This window comes from Dissoconium aciculare, assembly GCF_010015565.1.
Source record: "Dissoconium aciculare CBS 342.82 unplaced genomic scaffold K489scaffold_1, whole genome shotgun sequence".
Taxonomy (NCBI): Eukaryota; Fungi; Ascomycota; class Dothideomycetes; order Mycosphaerellales; family Dissoconiaceae; genus Dissoconium; species Dissoconium aciculare.
Window position 1 is genome coordinate 886,979 of NW_022984951.1, and position 24,092 is coordinate 911,070.

General features: G+C 52.2%; 7 protein-coding genes across 7 annotated transcripts; 4 read left to right on the plus strand and 3 right to left on the minus strand.

Moving 5' to 3' along the window:
- Positions 1-18: 18 nt before the first annotated feature.
- On the minus strand, positions 19-2,072 carry K489DRAFT_375267 (glycoside hydrolase family 5 protein). Its single transcript, XM_033603647.1, has one exon. The coding sequence runs from the start codon at positions 2,065-2,067 to the stop codon at positions 397-399; it is 1,671 nt and encodes a 556-aa protein (XP_033464216.1). The 5' UTR covers positions 2,068-2,072; the 3' UTR covers positions 19-396.
- Positions 2,073-2,628: 556 nt separating this feature from the next.
- On the minus strand, positions 2,629-3,666 carry K489DRAFT_311718 (uncharacterized protein; the record flags this gene model as incomplete). Its single annotated transcript, XM_033600803.1, has 2 exons — positions 2,629-3,368; positions 3,432-3,666. The coding sequence occupies 2 exons, from the start codon at positions 3,664-3,666 to the stop codon at positions 2,629-2,631; spliced, it is 975 nt and encodes a 324-aa protein (XP_033464217.1).
- Positions 3,667-6,143: 2,477 nt separating this feature from the next.
- Positions 6,144-8,135, plus strand: K489DRAFT_8756 (MAP kinase). The gene is made up of 3 exons (XM_033608996.1): positions 6,144-7,000; positions 7,064-7,725; positions 7,787-8,135. Exons 1-3 carry the CDS (start codon positions 6,317-6,319, stop codon positions 7,914-7,916), a joined length of 1,476 nt encoding a protein of 491 aa, XP_033464218.1. The 5' UTR covers positions 6,144-6,316; the 3' UTR covers positions 7,917-8,135.
- A 2,291-nt stretch (positions 8,136-10,426) lies between these two features.
- Positions 10,427-10,732, plus strand: K489DRAFT_293658 (fork head transcription factor; the record flags this gene model as incomplete). The annotated part of the gene is made up of 1 exon (XM_033600255.1): positions 10,427-10,732. A coding segment is annotated over one exon (306 nt), but the record flags the coding sequence as incomplete, so codon positions are not given.
- Positions 10,733-13,056: 2,324 nt separating this feature from the next.
- K489DRAFT_366374 (uncharacterized protein) lies at positions 13,057-15,231 on the plus strand (the record flags this gene model as incomplete). The annotated part of the gene is made up of 1 exon (XM_033602766.1): positions 13,057-15,231. The coding sequence occupies one exon, from the start codon at positions 13,057-13,059 to the stop codon at positions 15,229-15,231; it is 2,175 nt and encodes a 724-aa protein (XP_033464220.1).
- A 250-nt stretch (positions 15,232-15,481) lies between these two features.
- K489DRAFT_348320 (uncharacterized protein) lies at positions 15,482-17,119 on the minus strand (the record flags this gene model as incomplete). Its single annotated transcript, XM_033602369.1, has 1 exon — positions 15,482-17,119. One exon carries the CDS (start codon positions 17,117-17,119, stop codon positions 15,482-15,484), a length of 1,638 nt encoding a protein of 545 aa, XP_033464221.1.
- Positions 17,120-17,506: 387 nt separating this feature from the next.
- Positions 17,507-23,908, plus strand: K489DRAFT_385882 (uncharacterized protein; the record flags this gene model as incomplete). The annotated part of the gene is made up of 8 exons (XM_033606174.1): positions 17,507-17,559; positions 18,067-20,812; positions 20,843-20,911; positions 20,939-21,010; positions 21,044-21,088; positions 21,113-21,271; positions 21,308-23,435; positions 23,463-23,908. The coding sequence occupies 8 exons, from the start codon at positions 17,507-17,509 to the stop codon at positions 23,906-23,908; spliced, it is 5,718 nt and encodes a 1,905-aa protein (XP_033464222.1).
- Between the last annotated feature and the right edge of the window lie 184 nt (positions 23,909-24,092).

Consider the following 24,092-nt stretch of genomic DNA (forward strand, 5'->3'; position numbering starts at 1 on the left):
TCGCTCCTCCACGGGGCTGTCCGCTGCAGTACCGCTCGCTGCATAGCATCCTTTGGCAACAAACTCCCCCCGTTCAGCCCGCTCGCCCGTCGGATCCTCCCGCGGCGCCTTTGTCTTGCAACACTCCTTTCCCCAGTCGACATATCACATAGTCACCCAAGAAGCATATTCATCAGAGGTCTCTCGGATCTACTTGACGGCTGGAACTCTAATACTTTGATTGGTTTGATATGAGACGTGGACTGTGTCAGCTGCAAACGCGAAACCATGCTGACGAAGAAAAAGCATCACCCGGTGTGCTTTCCTCACGATCTTTCGGTGACTTCACACTCACGATCACATTCAGGCATCGCCAATCGTATTAGAATATCACTTATCTCGGTCGATGCTGGTTGCTCATACTCCAACAGATTGTTGAAAGTCACGAATACCCTGTCGTAAGCCCTGCTCAAACTCCCACACAAATTTACCGCTTTGTCCACTCTCACGGAGTCGCTTCAAACACCACAGGTCGAGCATACCGATTTTCTCCGCACCGGGTAGATTGCGCTCGCTTCTGCTGCCAAAAAAGTGCGAGGCGTCGTTGAATCCGACATCCCAGCCTTGTTCGAATCTGAAGTGCTCGTATTGGCCAGGATGCTTCGTATCCCAGTAATTGCAGTGACCTGAGACGGTATCGTTCTTGCGCTGCTGTTGTTGAGATTGGGCGTTTGCGAGCCGGTTTTGAATGTCTGAAGCCTCGAGTGTCAGAGAGACTGGTGCCGTGATGGCATGCTTCTCAACCATGTTCTTAAATCCCCATTCGCCACCAGGCATCCAGTCCATGCGATATGTCCAGAAGAAACTACCGCCTGATCTTTGTTGATAGCGCTGGGATTGTGCATTTCCAAATTGACGGACCAACTCCTCTTTAGGTGTGTCTCCGCCTTTGGCCCAGGTCTTCTCCCCCAGGACGCAACTGTATTCGCCAACAATGGCCTGGGAGGCACCGTGTTCGACAACAGCGCCATCCTTCCCATCGAGCCCAGAGAGCTTACTCGCTGCATCGCCAATAACCTCCTGTGGTGTCTTGCCATGATCCGCGAAACACCAGTATTTGTGGGTATCCACAGCGACAGGGTTTGTCTGTGTGCTGATCGAATTGTGCTTCTGACTCCACTTTGCGGCAGGGCCAAGGTTCCATGCGTCTGAAATGTAGATGGGCATCGAGGCATCGATACGGGATAGCTCAGCAAGCACTGCATCGTACCACTCGTACATGCCCTTTGCATTCCATTCAGCTTCGTTGATAATTTGAATTGCAGCGACACCATCTAGACTTTTCACTTGTTGTGCTATAAAACAGAGTGCACGGGTTGCAAGCTCCCTGTTGCTGTTCGACGACCAGAGTTCCGCTTTTCCTAGATCTGTTCCCGAGTGATCTTGGGCGTTAGCTCCACCAGGTAGGCCATGCATATCGATGACAACGCTGATGCCACGGTCGCTGCATCGTTGGATAAGCTCTTTCACTGCAGACCAGGCATTCTCGTAAACCGGTGCGACTTTTTCGAAGGGGGTATCTTTGCAATAAGGCGGTCCAAGAACGTAGTAGCCAATAGGCAACCGAATCGAGTTGCATCTTGCGAAGTCTCGCAGCCAATCTAGGTCTGCATCGCTGACATACTCTCGCCAATGCTTCTCATGACGTTGACGGGCTCCATCGAGGCCTTCGGCATTGACTCTGGCTTCGACAGCAGCAAGCTCGCTTTTGCCATTGGCATCGGCATGGAACATGCTACCAGTCAACCATTTTTCGAGCACGAACACAGAGCCAATGTTCGTGCCATGGTGATAGTGATATCTCGTCACGTCGGCTAGGGTGGGGGGCTGTATGCGTGAGGGTCCTTCTTGTAAGGGTTCCTGATTTTGCTGTCCAGGTCGATGGTTCTCCCACGCCGTTTTGGCTTTTCCAATAAAGTTCTTCATGCCGGCCAATGTAGTTTTACGAATTGCTTGCTTTTTCCAGATCAGGAACAGAAGAAGGCAGATGAATACGGCGATCAGGATGTATGACCAAGAATCCCGCATGTAGGTTGTGGAGCCAGAAGTGCTTACAATTTATGACGTATATTCCCGCGCGCCACGTCATTCACGCGTGCGACATGGTGGTAGTTTCAAGGTTTTAAGATCTTGAGCGATTTAAAATAATGATACCTTGGACTAGTAGAAGCATTCGACTCAGGACAGCATGCTCAGTTGCTCCTGTAAGGCCACGGAGGCAACGCCTTTCTGCACAATTTACCTTCCTCGCAAGCAAGGCCAGTTCGCCCTCCCTCCTTTCTCAGCGAGCAACCACGTTCTGAGCCGTCGTGGCAGGTGCAAAAGAATAATGTGGAAGAATGTCACATCGGACAGGTCATGTATCAAACTGACCTGCCGCAGCCTCCGAGGGCAGGGCTTGCTAGATTACAATAATTCGGGGAAGAAAGCTCGTACTGAAGCTATCGGGGCATATGAACGGTCACATCTTTGGGTATCTTCAACTCTTTCCTTCTCTTAGTGCTTCTCTCTCACCGCAGCTTCTTTCCCATCTCAGAGGTCGTTCGTGTTTTTGTGCAGATCTGGACGGACACGGGCAAGGGCTGGACTTTACTCGTCTCCGGCCCAAGAGTAAGCGAGACCAACGAGTCCGGCTGCTGTCGCCCACACACTTGCCCAGCCCACAGCTCCCACGAGCTCAGCGCCCTCCACAGTGACATACGCGCGGACAAAGGTGTTGATGAATGCACATGCTGCCAGGACGGCGGTGCGCTTTGCCAGAATTTTCGCGCGAGGCGTCACGCCAGCCTTGCTGAGGCCCACGTTCCATGCCACAGTCTCACTCAGGGAAGCAGTTTCGGGGTGGAAGGGCGCCTTCTCCGGTTTGATACCGGGGTCGGTGATGCCGGGATTTGTTGGCGAGCCAACACCGGGAACGAAGACAAATTGTGTGGCCGCATAACCCAGAGGAATAAAGGTAGCGAGAAGCACAGGAATGGCGCTGCTGTGGGCCTGGTCGAGGGTTCGCAGACCATCGAAATGAACGACTAAGAAGGTTGGCAACCACGACACGAAGCTTCCGTAGACGACCAATGCGTAGATGGCAGCGCCGAAGAGTGCGGTCAGCGCTTGTACACTCAGATCTTGGGCAACGGCTTGATTGGGCGTCTTCAAAGACGAAGTGTCATGCGCATGGATCACGGGCCGGAGCAGAGCAAAAGGTACTGCAATTGCCGCGATGTCGATGGCCAGTGGGATCAGTGCGCTGAGCGCATGGACGCCATAGAAGTAATTCAGTAAGAAATAGTGTGGAACATTGTTCAGTAGTGTCAGGTAGCCAAGGTCGAGATCTGTCCGTGTTGAGGTCCGTCAGCTTAGTTTCCCAGATCCGTATCCTCAAGTCCTGCACTCACAGTCATAGCCTGCGTACCACGCGATGCTCAATTCTGAAACCTTCCACGCCAGCATCGCCCCAATGTGCCAATTGTCCGTCAGATTCCGGCTGACTGCCGCTAATTCGGGGCCCGTGACATTGGCAGCGACAGAGTAAAGGAGCGAGCTGAGAGCCAAACTGAGAATGCTCGCTGCGGGAAAGCGCCAGATAGCAGAGCCTCGTGTTGGCGACAAGGCGGAAGAGGAGTCTGACATGGTGACGTGGGCTGAGGCCGGGGCGCGCTGTGCTGTCAATAAGGCGGAGTCGTGGTGGCCGCGTTATGTCGAACACGAGAAATGAAGACTGGAGGTCCTCCGAGGTATCAGGATATATTGCGACGCGATGGTGACTGGATGGTGTATGTGGAGGGTAGAGGAGAAGGGCACGTGAGTTTTGCGCAGTCGCAATGTCGGTCTTCGAAGGTACGTGTGAGCCTGTGCGTCTTCGAGCTAGAGCTTTGCGAAATGTTTGTTTACCGCCCAGTATTCGCTTGACAGTGACGTCAATTCGAGGAAGCATTATTAGTCATCACGTCGAGTCCAGGGGAATCACAACCCCAACCCTAGGTGCCTCTGTACAACATCTGCCAGGAAGATGGAATGCTTCGTGATGAGGCTACAATCACAACTGGACATGCTCAGAAGATAACCTTGTTGGAATGGCTCCCTGTAGCTGACACCCAGCTACATATGTCAATTACTTCACAAGCTTGTTGCCATACATACAGATCTTGAGATGCTTCACGAGTGTCGACCTCACATGTCGTCGTCCTGGACCTGCTTTCCACCACTGCCACGAAACCGTTCGTTTCTGTAAGGAGTTTCGTTCTAAGAGATATATACCAAGAATTGCAAATACCTGCTGTCTGGCCGAGCCTGCCAATCTTGAGGTGACGGCGACAGTCAGTCGAGAACGGACGTCAGCTCTGGGTTTACATGATGGCACATGCGTGTGGGTGCTCATGTTTTCACACCTTTGAATCGGATACTGTACTCGATGTTAGAACAAGCCCGACATTATGGCACGTGCCGGTTCGCAGAAAGGGATCGCTCAGTGCATCGAAGTCTTGTTGAGAAAAGCGTCGGTGGCAATAGTCACCACCTTGGCGCTATGCTGGCGATCAATGAAACACAAACATCCTGAAACGCGAAGGAATGTGCAAATGTACAGCATGTATGTATGTATGGACTGCGCCCCACGTTGTGCTGACGAGACCACCCGGTTCCAAGATCGTCCCGAAAGCACACACGCGCGGACGTATCGCACTGCGGGTCGCCAAAGCTGAGAGCGGTGCGCTAGGCCCCGTGTGCCCGCATATCCGAGCGCTAGCTAGGCCAGTGAGAGCATGTTCCCTTCACGACCGTGACGACCCAAATCTCGCGGCCGTCCAGAGATTTGAAACCTGGCACTCTGGTCGCAGTGACGATAGTGATCCTGGGTATTTCTCTCGAACAGCATCACGCATGCCATTTTCCCCGCTGAGCAAAGGCGCCTGCGCCTACGGGATGCTTCATCGCCCCTGGCATGTATGAAGACAACCACAACGATATGTAGTACATGTGCAGTGCATGCTGTGTTGTAATGGTGCCTGGATACAGTACAGTTCAATACAGTACAGTATGGTACAGCACATGGACGGCAAGGTCACACGGTAGGGCGTATGTTCGAGACGTTGCATGCCTACTGTGTGCATCTGCAGAGCGTCGGACGCTTTAATAGTATCTGTGCTAAGGGGAATCAGCGGCAAAATTCGTTCCGCCGATGCTCCGATTTGGCGCATGAGCATTTCCCTTTCTTCAACGTGCTCCCCCGCTCGAGACTTTGGAACAACGATCTCTGGATGGATATCTCGTGCCCAATAGAACACACATTTTTGCGCACAGGGTCGAGAGTCAATACGGTGCCAGACGAAGACGACCTGTGATGTGATGAGCAATACGACGATCAATTTAGACATGAAACATGGCAAGAGTAGGTGGCGAAGCCCGATGACATCCTTCCTCACTTAGGCAAGATTGTCTCCCACTGGGCGGTCGAGCGGTCGAGCGGTCGAGCGGGCAGAGTGAGCTGGAGATCGAAATGAACACCAACGTAGCGCACGGCGTGCAGCCTGTTAGGAGAGGCACAGGCAGGGGACCTAGATGCCTCATCTAGACATGCATCGAGGAGGATATATCGCAGTTGAAAGCACTGGGTTAAGTGGTTGCGCTCTAGTGGTCGTCAATGCATTGTGCAGCAAACTCATCACATGCATGTGCCGCTGCTAAGAAGAGATAGATGATTAAAGAGCGAGAGCGAGCGGGAGAGAAACAGGGCCCTCCAGCTGGGAGAGAGAAAGGGAAAGAGGAAAAGAGGCGTGCGAGAGGCGTGAGAGAGGGCCGGCCATCCATCCATCGCCCTTAGCCGAAAGCCCATTTCCCTCCCCCACCTGATCAATCTGTCTGGCGCTTGGGCTCATTCCGACTTCTGTTTCCCCAACTCCATCCAACCCAGCAGCATCGCCAACTTGTCGCTGCATCTGTCACTTCTACACCTTCATTCTCGATTCCTCCATTGCTCCCTGCATGGTCACCACCGGTCGCTATCTGCATAACGTTCGCCGAAAATCTCAAGGAATTGCCAAAAACGACCAAATCGAGTTCTGTGACCCTCGTGCGACGCTGACTCTTTTTGTTAAATCGCTTCCTTGGCTGCACACTGGTTCCATTCTGATCGGCTATCGCACAGTTGGCTCGCGTCCTGAACGCGCAAAGGAAACTTTGATTCTTTGGATCGATTTGGCGGCACCTTTCTCGACCACAGATCTGTCCGTCCTAAACACGCTCCCAAGAGCACACACCGGTGACCCGATATCCACAACGCAAAATGGCATCGCCGGTACCGTTGCTCCGCCCGCCTGTACCTGGTGCAGGCCGCGCAGGATCAGCCAACAAGCTTCCGCGACTTGGTCTCGCCATTCCAGCATCTCCAAATCAGAGACCCGTGAACAGTGCAGCAGCACCGCCTATGTTGGACAACCCCGCTCTCCCACCTCTATCAATCCCGAGGGCGCAACCGCCAAAACTGAGCCTTGCTACGCCGATGGGGACATCACAAACTCCCCAAGAAAGCACGCAGAACCGGCGACGCGGTCCTACACTAACTCTCAATCCCGGACAATCAGCGAGCAGTGGCGACGATTCGGCGCACAGCCGTACCAACAGCTTCGGCAATAGCGCCAATCCCAATGGATCCGTGTCTACCAATTCATCCCTCGATTACATTGATGTCCTGCGGAGTAAAGAGCCTGAATCTGCATATGCTGGTAGTCCGGCTAATTCAGGCGTGGGGATGGAGAGGGACAACAGCATGCAGGGATTACTACCCGACCTAGAGCGATTACGGCTGGAGAAGAAGCGAGAACTTGACGTGGAAGATCTGGATGATGCGGGTTGGAAAGCTGCGAAAAGGGAAGGACTCATCGTAGAATTAGGCAGCCTTGGTGAGGGTGCAGGAGGTGCCGTCACAAGATGTATCCTCAAGGGTGGAAAGACAGTCTTTGCTTTAAAGGTAGGTTTTACCAATTATATGCGATGACATGGGAGCATCGGCGAGACTGACAGCAGCATACAGATCATCACCACCGACCCGAATCCCGACGTCAAAAGACAAATTGTACGAGAGCTGTCATTCAACAAATCCTGCGCGTCTGCGCACATCTGCCAGTATTATGGAGCCTTCATGGATGACACTGCCGGCACCATCGGAATCAGCATGGAGTTCTGCGAGGGTGGATCTCTGGACAGCGTATACCGCGAAGTCCAAAAGCTTGGCGGACGGACCGGCGAAAAGGTCTTGGGCAAAGTCGCCGAAGGTGTGCTCAACGGTTTGACCTACCTGCATGGTCATCGGATCATCCACCGAGATATCAAGCCCTCCAACATTCTTCTCACACGGAGGGGCGAGGTCAAACTCTGCGATTTCGGTGTCAGTGGAGAGTTCGGTACTAAGGGCGACGCCAACACCTTCATTGGAACCAGCTATTACATGGCACCGGAGCGTATCACCGGGCAAAGCTACACCATCACGAGTGACGTGTGGAGTCTTGGAGTGACTCTATTGGAAGTGGCTCAGCATCGATTTCCTTTCCCTGCGGACGGCACTGAGATGAACCCTCGTGCCGGACTGATTGATCTTCTCACCTACATTGTCCGCCAACCCATCCCGAAGCTTAAAGACGAACCCGAGAATAAACTGAAGTGGAGTGAAAACTTCAAGTACTTCATCGAGTGCTGGTGAGCTGATCTGGCCAAACGCTGGTGTTGCCCAGAATGTACTGACAAAGTTTTCTTCTAGTCTGGAAAAAGATCCCGCTAGACGCGCAACACCGTGGCATATCCTCAAGCACCCTTGGATGGTGGAGATGAAAGCCAAGCGAGTCGACATGGTGCAGTTCCTGACCACAGTATGGGACTGGTCAGATTGAGTGGGGTTCACGTCCGGATCTCGCACATCGAGCCATGACACACTATTGACCTGGTTGGTCTCGAACGACCAGGCACACCCGCCACAGAAGACCCAAATTCTTGCCTCATTCGTGGGCCTGCGCGCAGGACTGCTGCGCAAAACGCCCATAGACCGAGACGATTCGTTGATGGTCGGGAATCGTCGCTCACGAGTTGCTCGAGGTATGTCCGCATAGAGGAAAGGACGGGTAGCCCGTTGTGACAGTCACGGCGACATCGAGTCATGTCATATCGAAGCCGATGCAGCAAGAATGGCTTAGATAACGAGGCCGTAAGATCGACGACCGAAGAGACTGATCAGATGGGAGCGAATCGGTCACGGACAGAAAAATCACTCGGTCGTGTCCGGACTTTCCTTTCGGCCATGACGGGGTCTGTCATTATATGATCAATTCTGATGAAACGAGGGTGGCGGCGTCTTTGTTTTGGTTCTGTCATTCGTGAAAGGATGACGTATCTAGATGCACTTTGTATGAAAATGCCTCTCGCTACATTGAAGGCCTCTGAGACTACCTGGTATGCAACTCATGTCCTGTCAACGCGAAGAGTGATTGAAACTCCAGGTGATAAGACCGACTGAACCAGATCGATGCAGCAAAGATGTAGGCTTCACGTTCGCGAGGAGACTCAGCATCAACATGCCCAGCTGGCGTTTGCAACATGCATGTCCACCATATTCCACTGCAACACGTTGTATAACCTCTTGAAGAACATCACATCGTGATAATCAGGTGACCATTACATACTCTACGTATATACCTGGGCATGCGTATGAATTCTACTATAGCAGGGTAAGCATCGAGACTGATGAATCCCGAATGACTGCTGTTGTGCGGTGGTTCTACTACTACTGTAACAATTCGATGTACTGAGTACTAGAGATGCTCATTCAGGAGTGGTGCACGGGTGGTCAAAGTTGAGTGGTTGACCTCACACAGTACGTCACCAACGCGCTAGCAGGTGACGAACTTTGAAACCCTCCAGGGCTCGAAAACGGGCAGGGAGACCCGCTCCGCTCGCTGCAGCTGATGTCGGGATCGCGTTGATGAGATACGCGGATTCGAAAAAGCTGAAGACCACACTTTATCCTCCTTCCGCAACACGTTTTCCACCCACGCCGCCCGCCTCGCCGTTGGGCAAGCAACCGCGTCTCGCGTCCCTGCGCCTCTCAGCTTCACATTCCTCTGGGACGCCACCGGATTTGTTCGCTCCTCCTGCGAATCTGGTTCGCAGCCAGTCTTGGCGCGCCAACTGACCGTCGCGTGCACGCAGAGGGAGGAGCATACACGTCGCCATATTGCTCTTTCCTCCACTGTCTCTAGAGTTCGCTCCGAGGAGACCACTTCCTCTGCTACATGACTGATTGAGAGACCGATCTGCTCGAAATCCTCACACTTGGCGATACGGTACTGAAATGCCTACTTCCGGCCGCAAGGGCAAAAGCCGGATGCGGCGGGCACCAGCAACAGACGCACAAGAACGCTCCGATGCCGAAACCCCTGAAGCTCTGGTGACGCCGTCTCGTGGATCTCGTAAGCGAACGAGAGGCTCCGACATATCTGTCGTTGCCCCTGTGAGAAATACCAGAAGAAAGACAAAGGACACTAGGGCCCTCGAGCGGGAGGACACCGATGGTACCGAACTTCAAGAAGCGAGCGACAATGACACCGAGCCCTCCACACCAACTGAGCAGGAGATCATCTCGTCACTCAAAGTGGCCGACAAGCATGTAAATGCTACCGAAGATTTCGCGAACGATCTTCTCGAGGGACAGGAGAATGTCCCGGGCTATGGCAAAATTGCTGGACGTGACTGGGTCTTCATTATTCGTAAAATTGAGGTCAACATTGGACGACCTGAAGCTCATGAGCGACTCAGCAACGTTGAGCAAGGTGGTGAGCTGGTTACACCCACAGCAAGGACAGTGGTGGATATAGATCTCGGGCCTGACCGTCAGGTCTCGCGTCTGCATGCTATCATTTCTTACGACGCGGACAACATGCAGTGGTACATCGTGGTCAATGGCCGCAATGGTCTCCGTGTTGACAACAACCTGCTCAAGAGAGGAACCAAATCCTATCTCCGAAATGGTAGTGTTATCGACATCGCCAACACACAGATGGCTTTCATCACAACCGCCACTGAAAACAATGACGGTCCCGTGTGGGACGCTTCTATCCTGCGACAGGCCCAAAAATCATCCGAGGATGATGACGACGACGAAGAAGACCCACGAACGGTCCCCGATGCTAGCAACTCGCACCCTACAGCTCGCAATCATTTGCAGGATAAGTCGATGTATCGAGCAGACTATGATGGTCATCAGCAACAGGGACCACAGTCGCATCAACGAACTCATCCGCACTCTCAGCAAACCACGCTTCCAATCTTGCCTGGGACACCCATGCGCCACCAGCAGCTCTTCCTTCCAAAATCTTCCCCGAGTGCAAATGCTTCTCGTGGATTGATGATGGAATCAACCGAGTCCATCGATTACTCAGCCGACAACGCCAAGGATTTGAAGCCACCGCATTCCTATGCTCAACTTATTGGGATGGCCATCTTGAGTACCACTGATCAACAAATGACGCTAAGCAATATTTACAAGTGGATCATGGCAAACTACTCATTTTATCGGTTCAATACGGGTGGATGGCAGAACAGCATTCGCCACAACCTCAGTCTGAACAAGGCTTTCACCAAAGTGGCACGCAGGACGGACGAGCCTGGCAAAGGCATGAAATGGGTTATTGAACCAACAGAGTTCGACAACTTCGTCCAACAGGGCATGAAGGGTTGCCGACGGCCCAATCCAATTCCTGGGGCTCAGAGTACAGTCGGTTCGCCTACAAGTCCAGACGATCGTGCTAGGCTCGGCGGTCGTGGTCATGAAGACTCCACACCTCCGCTGAACTCCTTCCAAACTTCGTTCCCGACTGCGACCGAGGCGTACACCCCAGAACGTGGTCCGAAGCGGTCACTGAACAACAATACGGGCAGCAGTGTGGGACTGGGCATCGATAGGCACGGCGCTACTGATTTTGACTTTGCTCAAAGAACACCAAGGAATGGGTACACAGCTGCAGCAAATGCTGCGGGATCCCCTCCAGCGCTCTATGTCAATGAAGGCGCCCGTGTGGGCCCGTTGGACACCCCATTCCCACTTCGTCCCGCGCAACGTCTGGCTCCTCCTAGCACCTTGAGGAGGCCAAGTGATTTCATACAATTCAGTAGCCCAGCCCCTTTCTGGAAGATGGAGGGCCTCATCGGAAGCACGCCTTTCAAGCCTTACGACCTGAGTCCCTTGAAGACACCCTTCCCAAGCCTGAGAAAGCGAGACTCAGATCGGAAGATTCATCCCTCGGTCGAAACCACAGACATCGCAGAGGAGGACAGTGATGTCAAGATTGATGAGAAAGGTGATGACCATGCGGAGGGTGCAGGCACATCAGTTGTCGGATCGAGTAGTCCTCCCCACTCTCGCAGCGTGGACAATGACTTGGATGCTAGTCCCAGCGCCAGCCGGCCCGCTACGGCTGTCGCCAGGACCCTCAGTCAGATGGCGGCCAATAGTGCTGAGAAGTCTACCAGCGAGGCTGGCACACCGCCCTTGACGAGTGGTACAAGCGCGGCAGCGCAGCAGACACCTCCATTCAATGTCTCTACGCAGAGTGTGGCTTCGACAACGCCAGTGCCAATGCAAGCGGATGGAAGTCCCATTACCACTGAACATGCCCGACCGCAGCAACCTGTCTACGGCTCTTCGTTTGCTGCTACAAATAACGCTCTACCACAAGTGTTCCATATCGATGATGGGGAAGAGGATGGTATTGATCTTGTCAAGTAAGCTCCCATCCCTACGTCATACCCGTTCACGATTTTTTGCTGACTCTTCCCTTGCAGAGGCTTCCAACCAATCGGCGCATTCCATCAACGTAACCATCTGGCGATGAGCCTGGGGATTGCCTCTTCGCAGGCATATGGCCGCTAGTCCTAGCAGAACAGTCTCTGGTCCAGTCGCAAGCACTACAGTACAACACTAGGCCGCCGCGATTGATGAAACGTGACCGGACTATTTCGGAACAAAGTCGACGGAAGCGGGTTAGGGAAAATGACTATGATTTCGTTCATGCGGTTGCTCTCGATCAACTGAGCATATCCGACTTAGCAACTTCCGCATACTCGATCAAGCTGTATCACATGCGACACAAGCCTCAAACCCACCCTTGTGTTGGAAAGCATCAATTGTTAGCTCCAGCACAGGCCGCCTCCCGCAATTTCAACCATGATGAGATATCTTCCCGTACTTGAACCATAGCAGCTTCTTGTAGTCCAGGCATTCCATATTCCTGTCACTCGGCGCAATGGTTCAGAAAGGGCTGGGCCGAGGGAATTATGGGGAGTACCGAACCAGTCTTGAGAAAATATGGGGACTTTACCAAACACTGACCTCACGCTTATCGCATCTGGCGTAAATTGACCGGCGCGCATCCCACAACCCACCATCTTCACGCGTTCTCTCTCTTCGATGGCAAAATAATGTCCGATTCGCATATTCTGGTTCGGCACATTCAATATGTGATCGGATCCTCCCAACCCACACCCTTGCCAGAAGTTGACCTACCACAATGACTGTAGGGCCATATCTGGACACTAGCGATGGCTTTGGCTCGGAGAGTAGAGTCATCGCATGTTCTGTGACAGACGACAGCTCAGTCTCGCCCTGAATGCTTTTGCGCGATTGCGTGTTGATCCCTTCCGCTCCAGGAGCTTTGCGACATCAACCCGCTCTAGACAAGACATCAGTGAGTTATGGAGACTACACTTGAACGTCTCTTTGACGTTAGTCCGTAGATCAAGTCACATCTCTCTACCTACTACCTTATCGTGACCTAGTTGGGCCTGTCTTCTGAAGTTATAATGATGAAGGAGCGCACAGTGCTTTTGCGTGATTTCTGTCGGTGCGCGCCCCTGCCATTCCTACTTTCCTGCTCGACGCTTCCTCCATCGCTGTTATCTTAACATACAAAAGCCCGCGACTGCGAGATGGATTCTTGATGCGCGCATCTGTTTACTGCAACCATACACATAATACAGATCATGAGTATCTTCACAGACCCGGCATCTATGGCGGAGGGGTCAGGTGACTTTCATTTCGACTTGCAAGATCCAACGCAGCTTACTTATGGCGATATCATCTCTGAGCCTCATACTTTCTGGGCCCCAGCCGCTGAAGGTCCCGACCTCGGCAGTGTCGCGTCGCAACAAGAAGCACAGCCTCAGACTCTCGCAGAGCCAGTGGAAGTGGAATCAAGTCTATCATCCTTCGCAGTCACCCCCAGCTCCTCTTTAGACGCAGGAAACACTGTCTTTCCCGATTCCCAACCCGGCTCCTTACTCAATCCTTCGCAGACGAGTCGTGACAACGAGGAGCGAGCATGCGCAGCCATCCAGCAGGCGTTGGCTGATGAGGATTGGGTGACCATGACGAATATGTGTCGCTCGCGACTCATCGCCGAAGGAGGACTATCGCCTTATCACAACGCGCAATACAAGATCTTCCTCGCGCATGTCCCAGGCGAAGATACCCCGGCTTTGCTAAACAGTGCGCGCGCGTCCATCCACAGGATGAAAACAGATGAGACCTCGTCTTTTCCCGACACGACCAACGCCCAAAATATCATGCACCTCGAGACGTTGATGAAGACGTTGATGGAGACGTTGTCGATGCGCGAGCCCGTGGGCGGGGTTTTCCCTTCGCTTGATCATTCCAGCGCAGCGAGTTCGGCGCTGGTCATGTCAAACGCTGAAACCAATGATGAACAGACATATGACTTCTGTATCGATACCTCCCTCATGTCGAATGTTGCAGTCAACAGTGGAAACCAATTTACATTCGACATGGACGCTTCGCTGACGTCAAATGGTGTTTCCGCGTCTCCATTCGACGAAAGTTCGTCGACCAACGTACAAGGCACTGGCTGCAACTTCAACGGGAGTTGCTTCGACATGGTCGCTTCGCTGATGTCAAACGGTGTTTCCGTGTCTCCATTCGAAGAAAGTCCATCAGTCAACGTACAAGGCATGGGCTGCAATTTCGACGGGAGTGGCTTCAACCCGAACTTCACATGGTCGAACCGCTGGCCAGCTGACGGCACAAGTTCTAATGCAGAGACTCAAACATTGCTTCACACACAACCGCAACTCGCAATTGCGCAGTTTCCGTCAATCCCCTTCACAGCAAATGCCTTTGCCACTGGGCAATCTGAAGTTGCTTCGCTGGACGCCACCGTTGAACAGTCAAATGGTGCTTCGCTAGCCTCCTTAATGAGCTTTCCCGTTATCGAACAAGGCGATGAAAAACTTGGTCAAATATACAAGTCAACTGCAGACGCCATGAGTCTGGATATGAATTTGGCAGATAATCCCGAGGATTCCGAAGTTGCAGGCTCAATGAAACGAGAGAATCTCTTTTCACCGCGGTCATCAATCGCGAGTCGAGCCGAGAACGACGTCAAAGCGGCGGGAGAGAGCTCATATGAAAATCAGGCCCTAAGGTCACTGTTTGGACTACAATCGAAGTCAAGTAGCGTATCAGACTCTCTGACAGGAGCAGCGCAGCCATTGGGCGAAATTGAAGCGCAAGGATACCGTAAGATGCAAGCAGAAGCCGCCAGATCGCGCATCGCTCTTGTCCGGCAGGGACGAATCAGCGTAGATTCCGATCTGCAGGGTCTAGCGCAAGACAACCAAGCCATCCGCGCCCGACTCAACCGCATCAGCAAAGTCGACCTGTCGCTCGGAGCAGGAGGTTCCCGCGTAGGAAAACGCACCAATTCCTCAGGCACGAGGCCAGTCGACCGTGTCGTCGTTGACATCACGCGTGCACGCGAGGCTCAAAGTCAAGCCATGGAAGCCACGCACACCCGACGCACATACCGCAAGAGCCTCGATGAAATTAGCTTCGCTCTCGAGTGCCAAATGAACCTGGAATCGCCACGGGGCAGCATCGCGTCTGCTTCCCGCCGTCAGAGCGGCGCCGCGCGCAACAGCGTCTCGGGCCGGTCGAGGATCCACTCCCGTGCGGACAGTTTGGGATCTGCCACTCATTCGAGCGGCGCTGGCCGTTCGTATGGACGCAAGAAATCCGGCCAGGAAGGTGGTGCAGGTCGTGAGACTCCCCGTCCACCTATCCCCCGCGATGCACATGGCAGATTCAAGGCTGTCGTTTTACCGAGTGCGAAGCCGTCTGACGCAGCAGCCGCGCAGGAATAACGTGTTCCTTGCACTGTATGGCGAGGTATGTTGTCGACCTTGAGTCGGCTTGGGTCATGGATTCCCAATATTGGTGTAGTGTGAAATAGCTCCAAGAAAATCATCACAGGTCATCCACACTTTTGGGCAGTATTCGCTGTCCTCATACTTTGCGCAAGTCTCTGCGGTCTGCCTGTGCAAGTTGTACATTGCCAGTGGCAGTCTCACCCGGGTCGTGATCTACGATCATCACATCCCTCGTGTGTCATGATCAACGGGACTTCAATTTGTCTTTGTGATTCTCCCAAAATTGTAGACAACCCACGTGCATGCTCGTAACATCCAGCCACCACTCATTGAAGCTGTCGTTCACATCGACATCAACCTTTGCGACTCTCTCCTCCCTCTTTAGGCCACAGAGTGCGCAAGCATGAGGTGCAACGAGGCCTCCTTCGATCGCCTTTAGAGTCTTGACCGGGATCTGCTCCGAGATCTCCGGAACTGCGGGTAATGCAGAAAGCCCATTAGAAGCGGCTGCAGTGACCGCAGCCTTTAGTTTACCGGCTTGGAGTTTCCACGAACGCACAGCATCGAGGACTTCCCGGTCTTCCTTCATCAGCTCGGTTTTATCAACGCCGGCGATTTTCATCCCGCTTCGGCCTCCTGCGCTCGCGGGCCCGATGCGCATGCCCTGCGCGAGGAACTGATCTCGTTTCCATCGGAGTTTGCGGCCCGCGATGATCCGACCTAAGACTACAGCTACATTCAACAGCTTGAGAAGGAGAACCTTGGTGGCTGGGTGTGCCAGGAGTTCGTGCCTCTGCGATACGGTAGCTTTGGAGAGAGGGTCAAGAAGAGTCTCTTGACCTAATCTGATGATAGGTGCAAATGCGGACAAGAGTATTGCTGGAGGAGGGATGTTGGTTGGCGGTAGCATCGGCTGTGATGGTGATGCTGCGGGTGTAAACGCATTCAATGGAGGACCAGCTTTGGTTGGTGGTGATTCGACCGTTATTTGTTGAATCTGCATGTTCGGAATTGGCTCGGTCGTTTCGAAGTCGTCCCAATCATCATCACGCGTCGGAGTGACTACTGGTCTTGTGTATGTCTGTCGAGACGGTATATTTCCGGGTTTGGCTTTTGTCTTGGGCGTAACGGCGATCGCTTTCGACAGTGGCGGAGATTGAAAATCATCCAGTCCGAGAAGGTCAAACTCTGATTCGAGATTTTCGCCTGCTACAACGGAAGAAGATTCGACAGGAGCGCTCTCAAAATCGCCAAAATCGTCATCTACGACCTCTGACGTTGTCTCTGAGAATGTTTCTTCCGCATCGAAAAGGACATCAACCGTGGGAATGGGCGACTTTGCAGCAGACGTCTTTGCACTCTCCTGGTTTAATGCTTTCGATACTACTGTAGGAGTAGGCGTCCGATCAACTTTGCTAAAGGGCAACGGCTTCGTTGCGGTCTGTTTTCGGTCCCTCGCAGCGACCAACTGCTTGGAGAATGCCATGGCAGCCTCGGGATTTTTGGACAAATCTTCGAGATCGTCGGCTCCTGCATCATACTCTTCATCTCCTCCAGAGAACAGAAAGTCCATGTGGTCTGCAAAAGGATGCCTGCCTATCCTGGAGTCTACCGCGGATTCCTTTGGTCCAGTCGTGCTGCCGGCCGATGCGAATGGCAATTTGCTGGCTTTCGGAGGGGTGTTCCTAGCAGCGGAAGCTTGTTGCACAGGTGCAGATGCATCCTCGAAGTCGCCGAAATCATCGTCGTCGCCTTCGTCTGAGCTCAGCGCCGCAGCGGTCGGGACTGGAGCAGAAGTATGATTCTCTTGTTTGGAAGTTGTTTGTTTCGGGGCATCAGGCAGTGTGGCCTCGCCAAACGCAGCAAACAGATCTTGAGACATTTGTTATCACGACGACTAGTCTATCGCTCTGCTCTCGGTTTGCTTCGGGTTTGTTGGATCTTCGTACGCAGATCATGCGGAAGCCAAATCTTGACAATTGTTTTCAGGCCGTTTATGAGCCAAATTTAATGCAGTGGCTACAGAAGCATGACAAACATCGGGACAGACAAATCTCTGTATTGAGGTGACCGGGAAAAAAATCATCACTTGATTTGCGTATACAATTGCCTTTAGGCCTAGATACAAATGACAGAAAACTAACCAGGCAGCTGTGCATTGGTTCCCATACAACGTTGATGAAGCATGTCTATCTGCTGCAGCCGCCCATGGACCTGTGCAGCCAGAAACGGGCGGAGCTGTCCCAGCGGAGTTTGACGCTGACTCAGGATGATGGCAATGACGCGCTCCAGGGCTTGGGCGGGTCGGAATCGCGTCGACAGGTTAATTAATATCCATTGTATTGTAATAAATTGGCCCGAACAAATTCCATACCGATCCATTCACGTGCCCGGCGAGGCACGAAGCGTCGCATTTGCGAACTCCCATCACGGGCTTTTGGATCAATCATACTTTTGACCCGTGAGACTGCACAGGCAGTGTGGTTGTCAAGGAAGAATATAATCTCATTGTTTGCACGGCGGCACATCTACTGGCACTCCTACTCTAGGTTCACAAGTTTCATCGTCACACGAGCCAGCGACAATCTGGATCCTCCCTCTACACCCACTGTACGAATGGCTTGACTTGGTCTTCTGACATTCTCCTCTTAATACGCATACTGGTCCATGGCATGTGATCTTCTTCATCGTTCACTTGCCTGATTCAGCAATAAGTCGGGCAATCAACGACTTGGTTCACCCTTGTGTAGACACGCATGCATACTACGACTTTTCGACTACCGGCACGATGTCAGATCTGGTGGAAACACTTGACAAACTGCTGAATAGCAATAACGAAGCACATTGGTTCTGTCCGCGACAAGACGCCGAGGATGATACATTATTCTTCGACGAGGATCTGCTTGGTAGCGATATCAAAGAGTCGGAAGATGACAAGGCAAAGAGAGGGAAAGCGCTAGAGCAGGCCAAGCAGACTCATGATGAGGCTCTCCTAGCTTGCAAAATCCTCGCATTTGATGGCGAGGATGCCGTCAGATATCAACAGAAGTTACAGCAGCAATTGCAAGTCCATTTGACTCGCTGCGATGTCTGTGTGCGGGAATACCATCGAGGCCGAAGACAACTGCGAGATATGCTCGAAGCTGAATATCCTCCCGAAGAGGTTCACTCTTTCATGTGCAAATTTGATCAGATGAACATCACGCGTATCGAAAACGGTCTCAATCATTTGACAAGCACTCTGCAAGGACTGCCGCCGAACAAACGTAGTATCGCAGCTGCTGGAGACATCGGCATGTATGCGCTATTCGAGGCTTTGAATTGCATACCCTTCTTACGAGACGAAGAAACCCTGGCTCGTGTCTTTGACATGGCGTTTCAACTTGTTCAGCCGCGGAAGCTACGGTTGAGCAGCTTCGTTCCAGGCATGACGTCCTTTCTATTCTCTCACGTGCCTGTGCGAAACGAATGGGCAATGCGAAGTTTCCGTCAAGCGAAGCGGACACCTCACGACGCTGAAGTAAAATTTGCCATCTTACCATTTTTCAACGCAGCACTGAGCCGGGTTACACCAGCAGCGCTTGAGAGAGAGTTTCTCCCGCGTTTCTGGGCTGCTACACGCACCATCATTTCGCAACTCAGTGCCATACAGACTTCAGACTGTATCAGGGGGTCCGACTTTGAATTAGTGCCTCTGTCACTAGACCATCTTCAAGTCGATGCCGACCACTTCACAGATTTGGTCCAGTGCTACGTGCTATTACTAGAAAAGGATGCGCGTGGTTTCTGGGATGCAGCCGATAAGGCTTCACCACAAATTATTATCGAGCAGATCTGCAAATCGCCAGCTCTCGAGAAAATGCTGATGGACACTGTAGAGAAGGAGCCACTCAAACTCGAAGAGAAGATGGCATGGACCGAGATCTTTATCCGCAATATAAATGCCAACAACATTGTCCCACCATTGCTCACCATGCTCGGCCAAATGCTACACAGATTTCAGAATGATCGATACTCACGATATGCAAGGAGGGTGACATATGTTCAAGGTCTCACATGCTTGTTAGAGGCCGTAAAAACGGTTCGAGAGACCATCAGTGGTGGCCCAGTCTGCGTCGACCTCATCGAAGCTGTTACGAAAGAGCATGCACAGATCATTCTCGAGGAGCTCGACGGCATCGAGACGAAGGAGGAGTTCAACATCGATGACGTCGAGCAAAAAGTTCTTGACATCGTGTTCAATATCGTAAGCCTCGAAGTCAAAATCTTGACGTACGACCGACGCGTAATTTGGGAAAAGGGCGACGCAGCGGCCGATGTCAATAGCTCTTACTTGAAGTTCTGGACGACCACAGTTAAGCGCATAAGGTCAGGTCACCCTGCGCTGATGGTTGCGATGCTGTCGGGCATCTCTGATCTTGTTCAGCTTGAAAAGATCGCGCCAGCTCAGGAAAAGCACGCTCCGAAACGAGCCAAGAGCTGGAATACAGCCCTCAGCCGAAGTCATGATGAAGTTTACAAACTCTTAGAGAAGCTAGAGTCTTTCAGCTCCGACACGCTTGAAGGCTTGTTCAATGAGCGAAAGGGGGCTCAAGGCATTATCCTTCTGCTTTTCAATGAAGATGAAAGGCTGCAGCAGGCCGCTTTAGGAATTCTCAAGATCACGAGTGGCCAGGACACCCGACGTGATTGTCTGATGGAAATTGTGAAGCGACGATTTGCATCAGTCTTGTCCTCTTTCACTGCTGCATACGATCTCATAACACGTCACAAGCCTTTTGCGCCTTGCACAGCGGTATTGAAGATGGGAAACGACATTCTCGGCTGCTTGTGCGATTCGAATGATGGTCTCCTTCGCTCCAGGCAACTCAGCGAGGCGGATGATATCAAAGCTTTGACTGACTTCTGGCGCAAGACGTGGTCCGTCTTAGAAGTCATCTTCGAGCATACTGAGAAGTGGAGTGCTTCGCATGACAAGAGCATGCTGCAAGAATTTTGCAGAGAGACCATGGACTTTGCAGAATTTGCCTTCGACCAGTACTCTGTAATCGCGAATACGTTAAGAAACTCAAATCCAGACCAGCAACGTTCGAACACAGAGCGTCAAAAAATCCTTGCCCAGCTTCTCGAGCAGCCGAACAAAGCATTCCACAGTATAGCGAAGTGGCTTCGTTTGCGCGACGATTATTTGATTATCAAATCAGTAAGCTTGACCGTCAAGATCCTCAACAGGTTACACACGGCCGAGATCAAAGTTTCACCAAAATCTTCAGCGTATCTTCTCTCCATGATATCAAATGGTAAAGAAAGGACAAGGACGAATCTGTCTCTGAACCAAAAGGCCGAATTGAAAAGAGCGCTTGAAAAACATATCGACGTGATCGAACTTGAACCTGCAGAGCCCAAGAAGCAGGGCTCGCTTCAAAGCTGGGTCACTGCTGGCCGCGAGCGATCATCAACACCAGTGTCAGGCGGAGAAGCCAGAGCAAGCAAGGAACCTCACCAAAAACTCGCACAGTCCAAGAACGAAACCAGTACAGCTACGCGAATCGCTGCACAGAAGAAGAAAGAAGAAGTATCTACGTTTCTCGCGAAAAGAAAACAGCACCAAGCGGAACAGGAGAAGGCCAAGCAAGCGAGAGCAAGAGCATCAAACCTGGGTGCTGGTAGTGGTGTGCTTGGACTGGGCAACCTCGGAAAGGAGCACACCGCCAAAGGCCAGAATGTAATGGTCTCATCTGATGAAAGCGACGATGACGACGACGACGATGATGTTGATGATGACATTTTCGGCATGAACAACAAGTCCCGCAAGAAATCCGAACGGCCAAATGTGAACGTCAGCGGTGCCGTCGGTCTGAGAATCGAACAAAAGCAAGGTCCGACTCGCATCGCACGGACACAGCGTTCACAAAGGGACATGCGAGCTCGACTAGCACCCGACTTGACCTCTCTTCATAAAACCATCCTCAATTGGGACTACTTCCACGAAGGCGATTACCCGCCCTACGCGGATGATTCGATGTTCTCGCGAGTCGAAAATTCATTCCGGGATCCTATATCATATCAGAACACATTCGAGCCGCTGCTGACGTTGGAAGCTTGGCAAGGCATGGTCAAGTCACGCGAAGAGATCAATGCAAATACCGCTAATGGATATGAGATCAAGGTGCAGAACCGTAGCACTGTGGACTCATTCACGGAGATAAGTAGTCTACTTGACTCGGCTGAGAACAAGCGCTTGGGTCTTTCAGAGGGGGATATCATCTTATTATCGATGGGCAAGAAGCCTGCAGATGATTCAAAGTCGCCCCACTGTCTTGCCAGGATTTACCGCATCAAGCGACAGAAGGCCACGCTCGAAGTTGTGTACCAGGTTTCCCCTTCCGCCCCGCTGACGCCTCACATGACGATGCAAACCGTAATATATGGGTTGAAGGTCCAATCCATCACACCACTCGAGCGAGAGTTTGGTGCTCTGAAAGCATTACAATACTATGACCTCTGCAATCAGATCGTGAGAGCCGCACCGTCTCGGCGGATCAATGTCAACGAGAAGCAGATAGCCAGCTTCCAAGACATTTGGAACCTCAACAGAGCACAGTCTGAGGCGATCAATGCGGCTCTCGAGAACGACGGCTTTTCTTTAATCCAAGGCCCACCAGGCTCCGGCAAAACGAAGACGATTGTGGCCATAGTTGGAGGATTGCTTTCCAGTATGTTGGACAACGGCTCTGTTGGCACTACGAAGATTTCGGTGCCTAAATCTGGTATGAACGCCCCGGCAAGCGACAACGCGCCAAGCAAGAAGTTGTTGGTCTGCGCTCCGAGTAATGCGGCTGTCGACGAGCTCGTTATGCGTTTGAAGGAAGGAGTCAAGACGAAGAGCGGGCGACGACATGACCTCAACGTCGTCCGAATAGGTCGGAGTGAAGCTATCAATTCTCAGGTCAAGGACGTCACGATGGAAGAGCTTGTCTCCAAAAGATTGGGCAATAATGAAACAGATCCTAAAAAGCGACAGGCGCAAGCGGATGTGTTCCTCAATCACAAACAGATCTCTGGACAATTGCAAGAAGCTTACCAGACACGCGACAAGGGTGAAGTCAAAGGCAATGATCTGACCAAACTTGAAGCGTCTATTGCGCAGCTAAGGAAGCGGAAGAATGAGCTCAGTGTTCAAATTGACAACATCAAAGATCAAGAGCGGAACCAGGGCCGACAGGCAGAGCTGGATCGCAAGCGTGCTCAGCAAGCAGTCTTAGATGGTGCGCATGTCATATGTGCTACACTTAGCGGTAGTGGCCACGATATGTTTCAGAGCCTGAACATCGAGTTTGAAACTGTCATCATTGACGAAGCCGCCCAGTGCGTGGAGATGAGCTCATTGATCCCACTCAAATACGGATGCGTTAAGTGCATCATGGTAGGCGATCCAAAGCAGTTGCCTCCGACGGTATTCTCGAAAGAAGCTGCCAAATTCCAGTACGAGCAGAGTCTTTTCGTGCGCATGCAAAACAATCATCCGGACGAGGTGCATCTCCTGGATACTCAATATCGTATGCACCCACACATCAGTCAATTCCCCAGTCGAAGCTTCTATGACGGCCTCCTCAAAGACGGACAAGGAATGGCTGCTCTACGGAAACAGCCTTGGCATACCAGTGCTTTGCTTGCTCCCTATCGTTTCTACGATGTCAAAGGCCAACAGCAAAATGCTCCGAAAGGCCGATCTTTCATCAACATTGCGGAAATTGATGTGGCGATGGCCCTATACAATAGACTAACGACTGATTGCAAAAGCTACGACTTCAGTGGCAAGATCGGCATCATCACCCCTTACAAGGCGCAGCTGCACGCTTTGAAAGACCGGTTCTCTGGCCGCTACGGCTCAAGGATTCTTGACGACATCGAATTCAACACCACTGATGCCTTTCAGGGACGTGAGAGTGAAGTTATCATTTTCTCATGTGTGCGAGCATCTGAAAGTGGAGGAATTGGATTCTTACAAGATATTCGACGCATGAATGTCGGTCTAACGCGTGCAAAGTCAAGTCTTTGGGTGCTCGGTAATTCCGGCAGCTTGATCAAAGGGCAGTATTGGCGCAAACTCGTTGAAGATGCCCAGGCTCGCGATTGCTATACGACCGGTAACATTATGTCCATGTTGGCCAAGCCATCGGATGCGTTCCCGGCGAGTAATCTCAATACGAGCTCAATGGAAGATGTCCCTGTCAAGGCTGAGGAAGCTGCCGCCAATGGGATCAAGCAGGAGAAGCCTTCGGAAGACCCACGCAAGGCGAATGGCGCACATTCGGATCGCATGGAAGGCGTTCGGTACAAATTCGAAGATCGTGTCTCCAAGCCCAGAGCGAGTGAGGATCCGCGCATCAAGCAAGAAAGAGCATCCTCGCCTAAACGGGCAGAAGCGACTGAGGATGTTGAGATGGAGGACGCCGTGATCGAAGAGCCGATCGGCACCAGCCGGGCGATTGAAACGAGTCGATCCGCTGCTCTGATAAAAGAAGATCATGGAAAATCTGCCGCGGCAGAGCCAGCGAAGACGAATGGCACATCTGCAGCTCCCCGCGAAGCACCCGTCGCGCCTCGGAAGCGACCACAATCGACTCCCTTCATGCCGCGCAAGAAGCCTCGACCAGGAGCGCAGTGAGGCATTTTTATTCGTAATTTAGCATTTCTTTCATGCGTCTTGAACGGATCCGTAGGCGGGGATTGCGTTCAAGGGTATCTAGGTCAGCGAGCATTGGGTTAGAAGAATCATGTAAATTAGAGGACATCAAGGCCGCGAAACGGAGCGGCTACGTAGACGCCCAGTCGTGACGAGGGCATGCTGG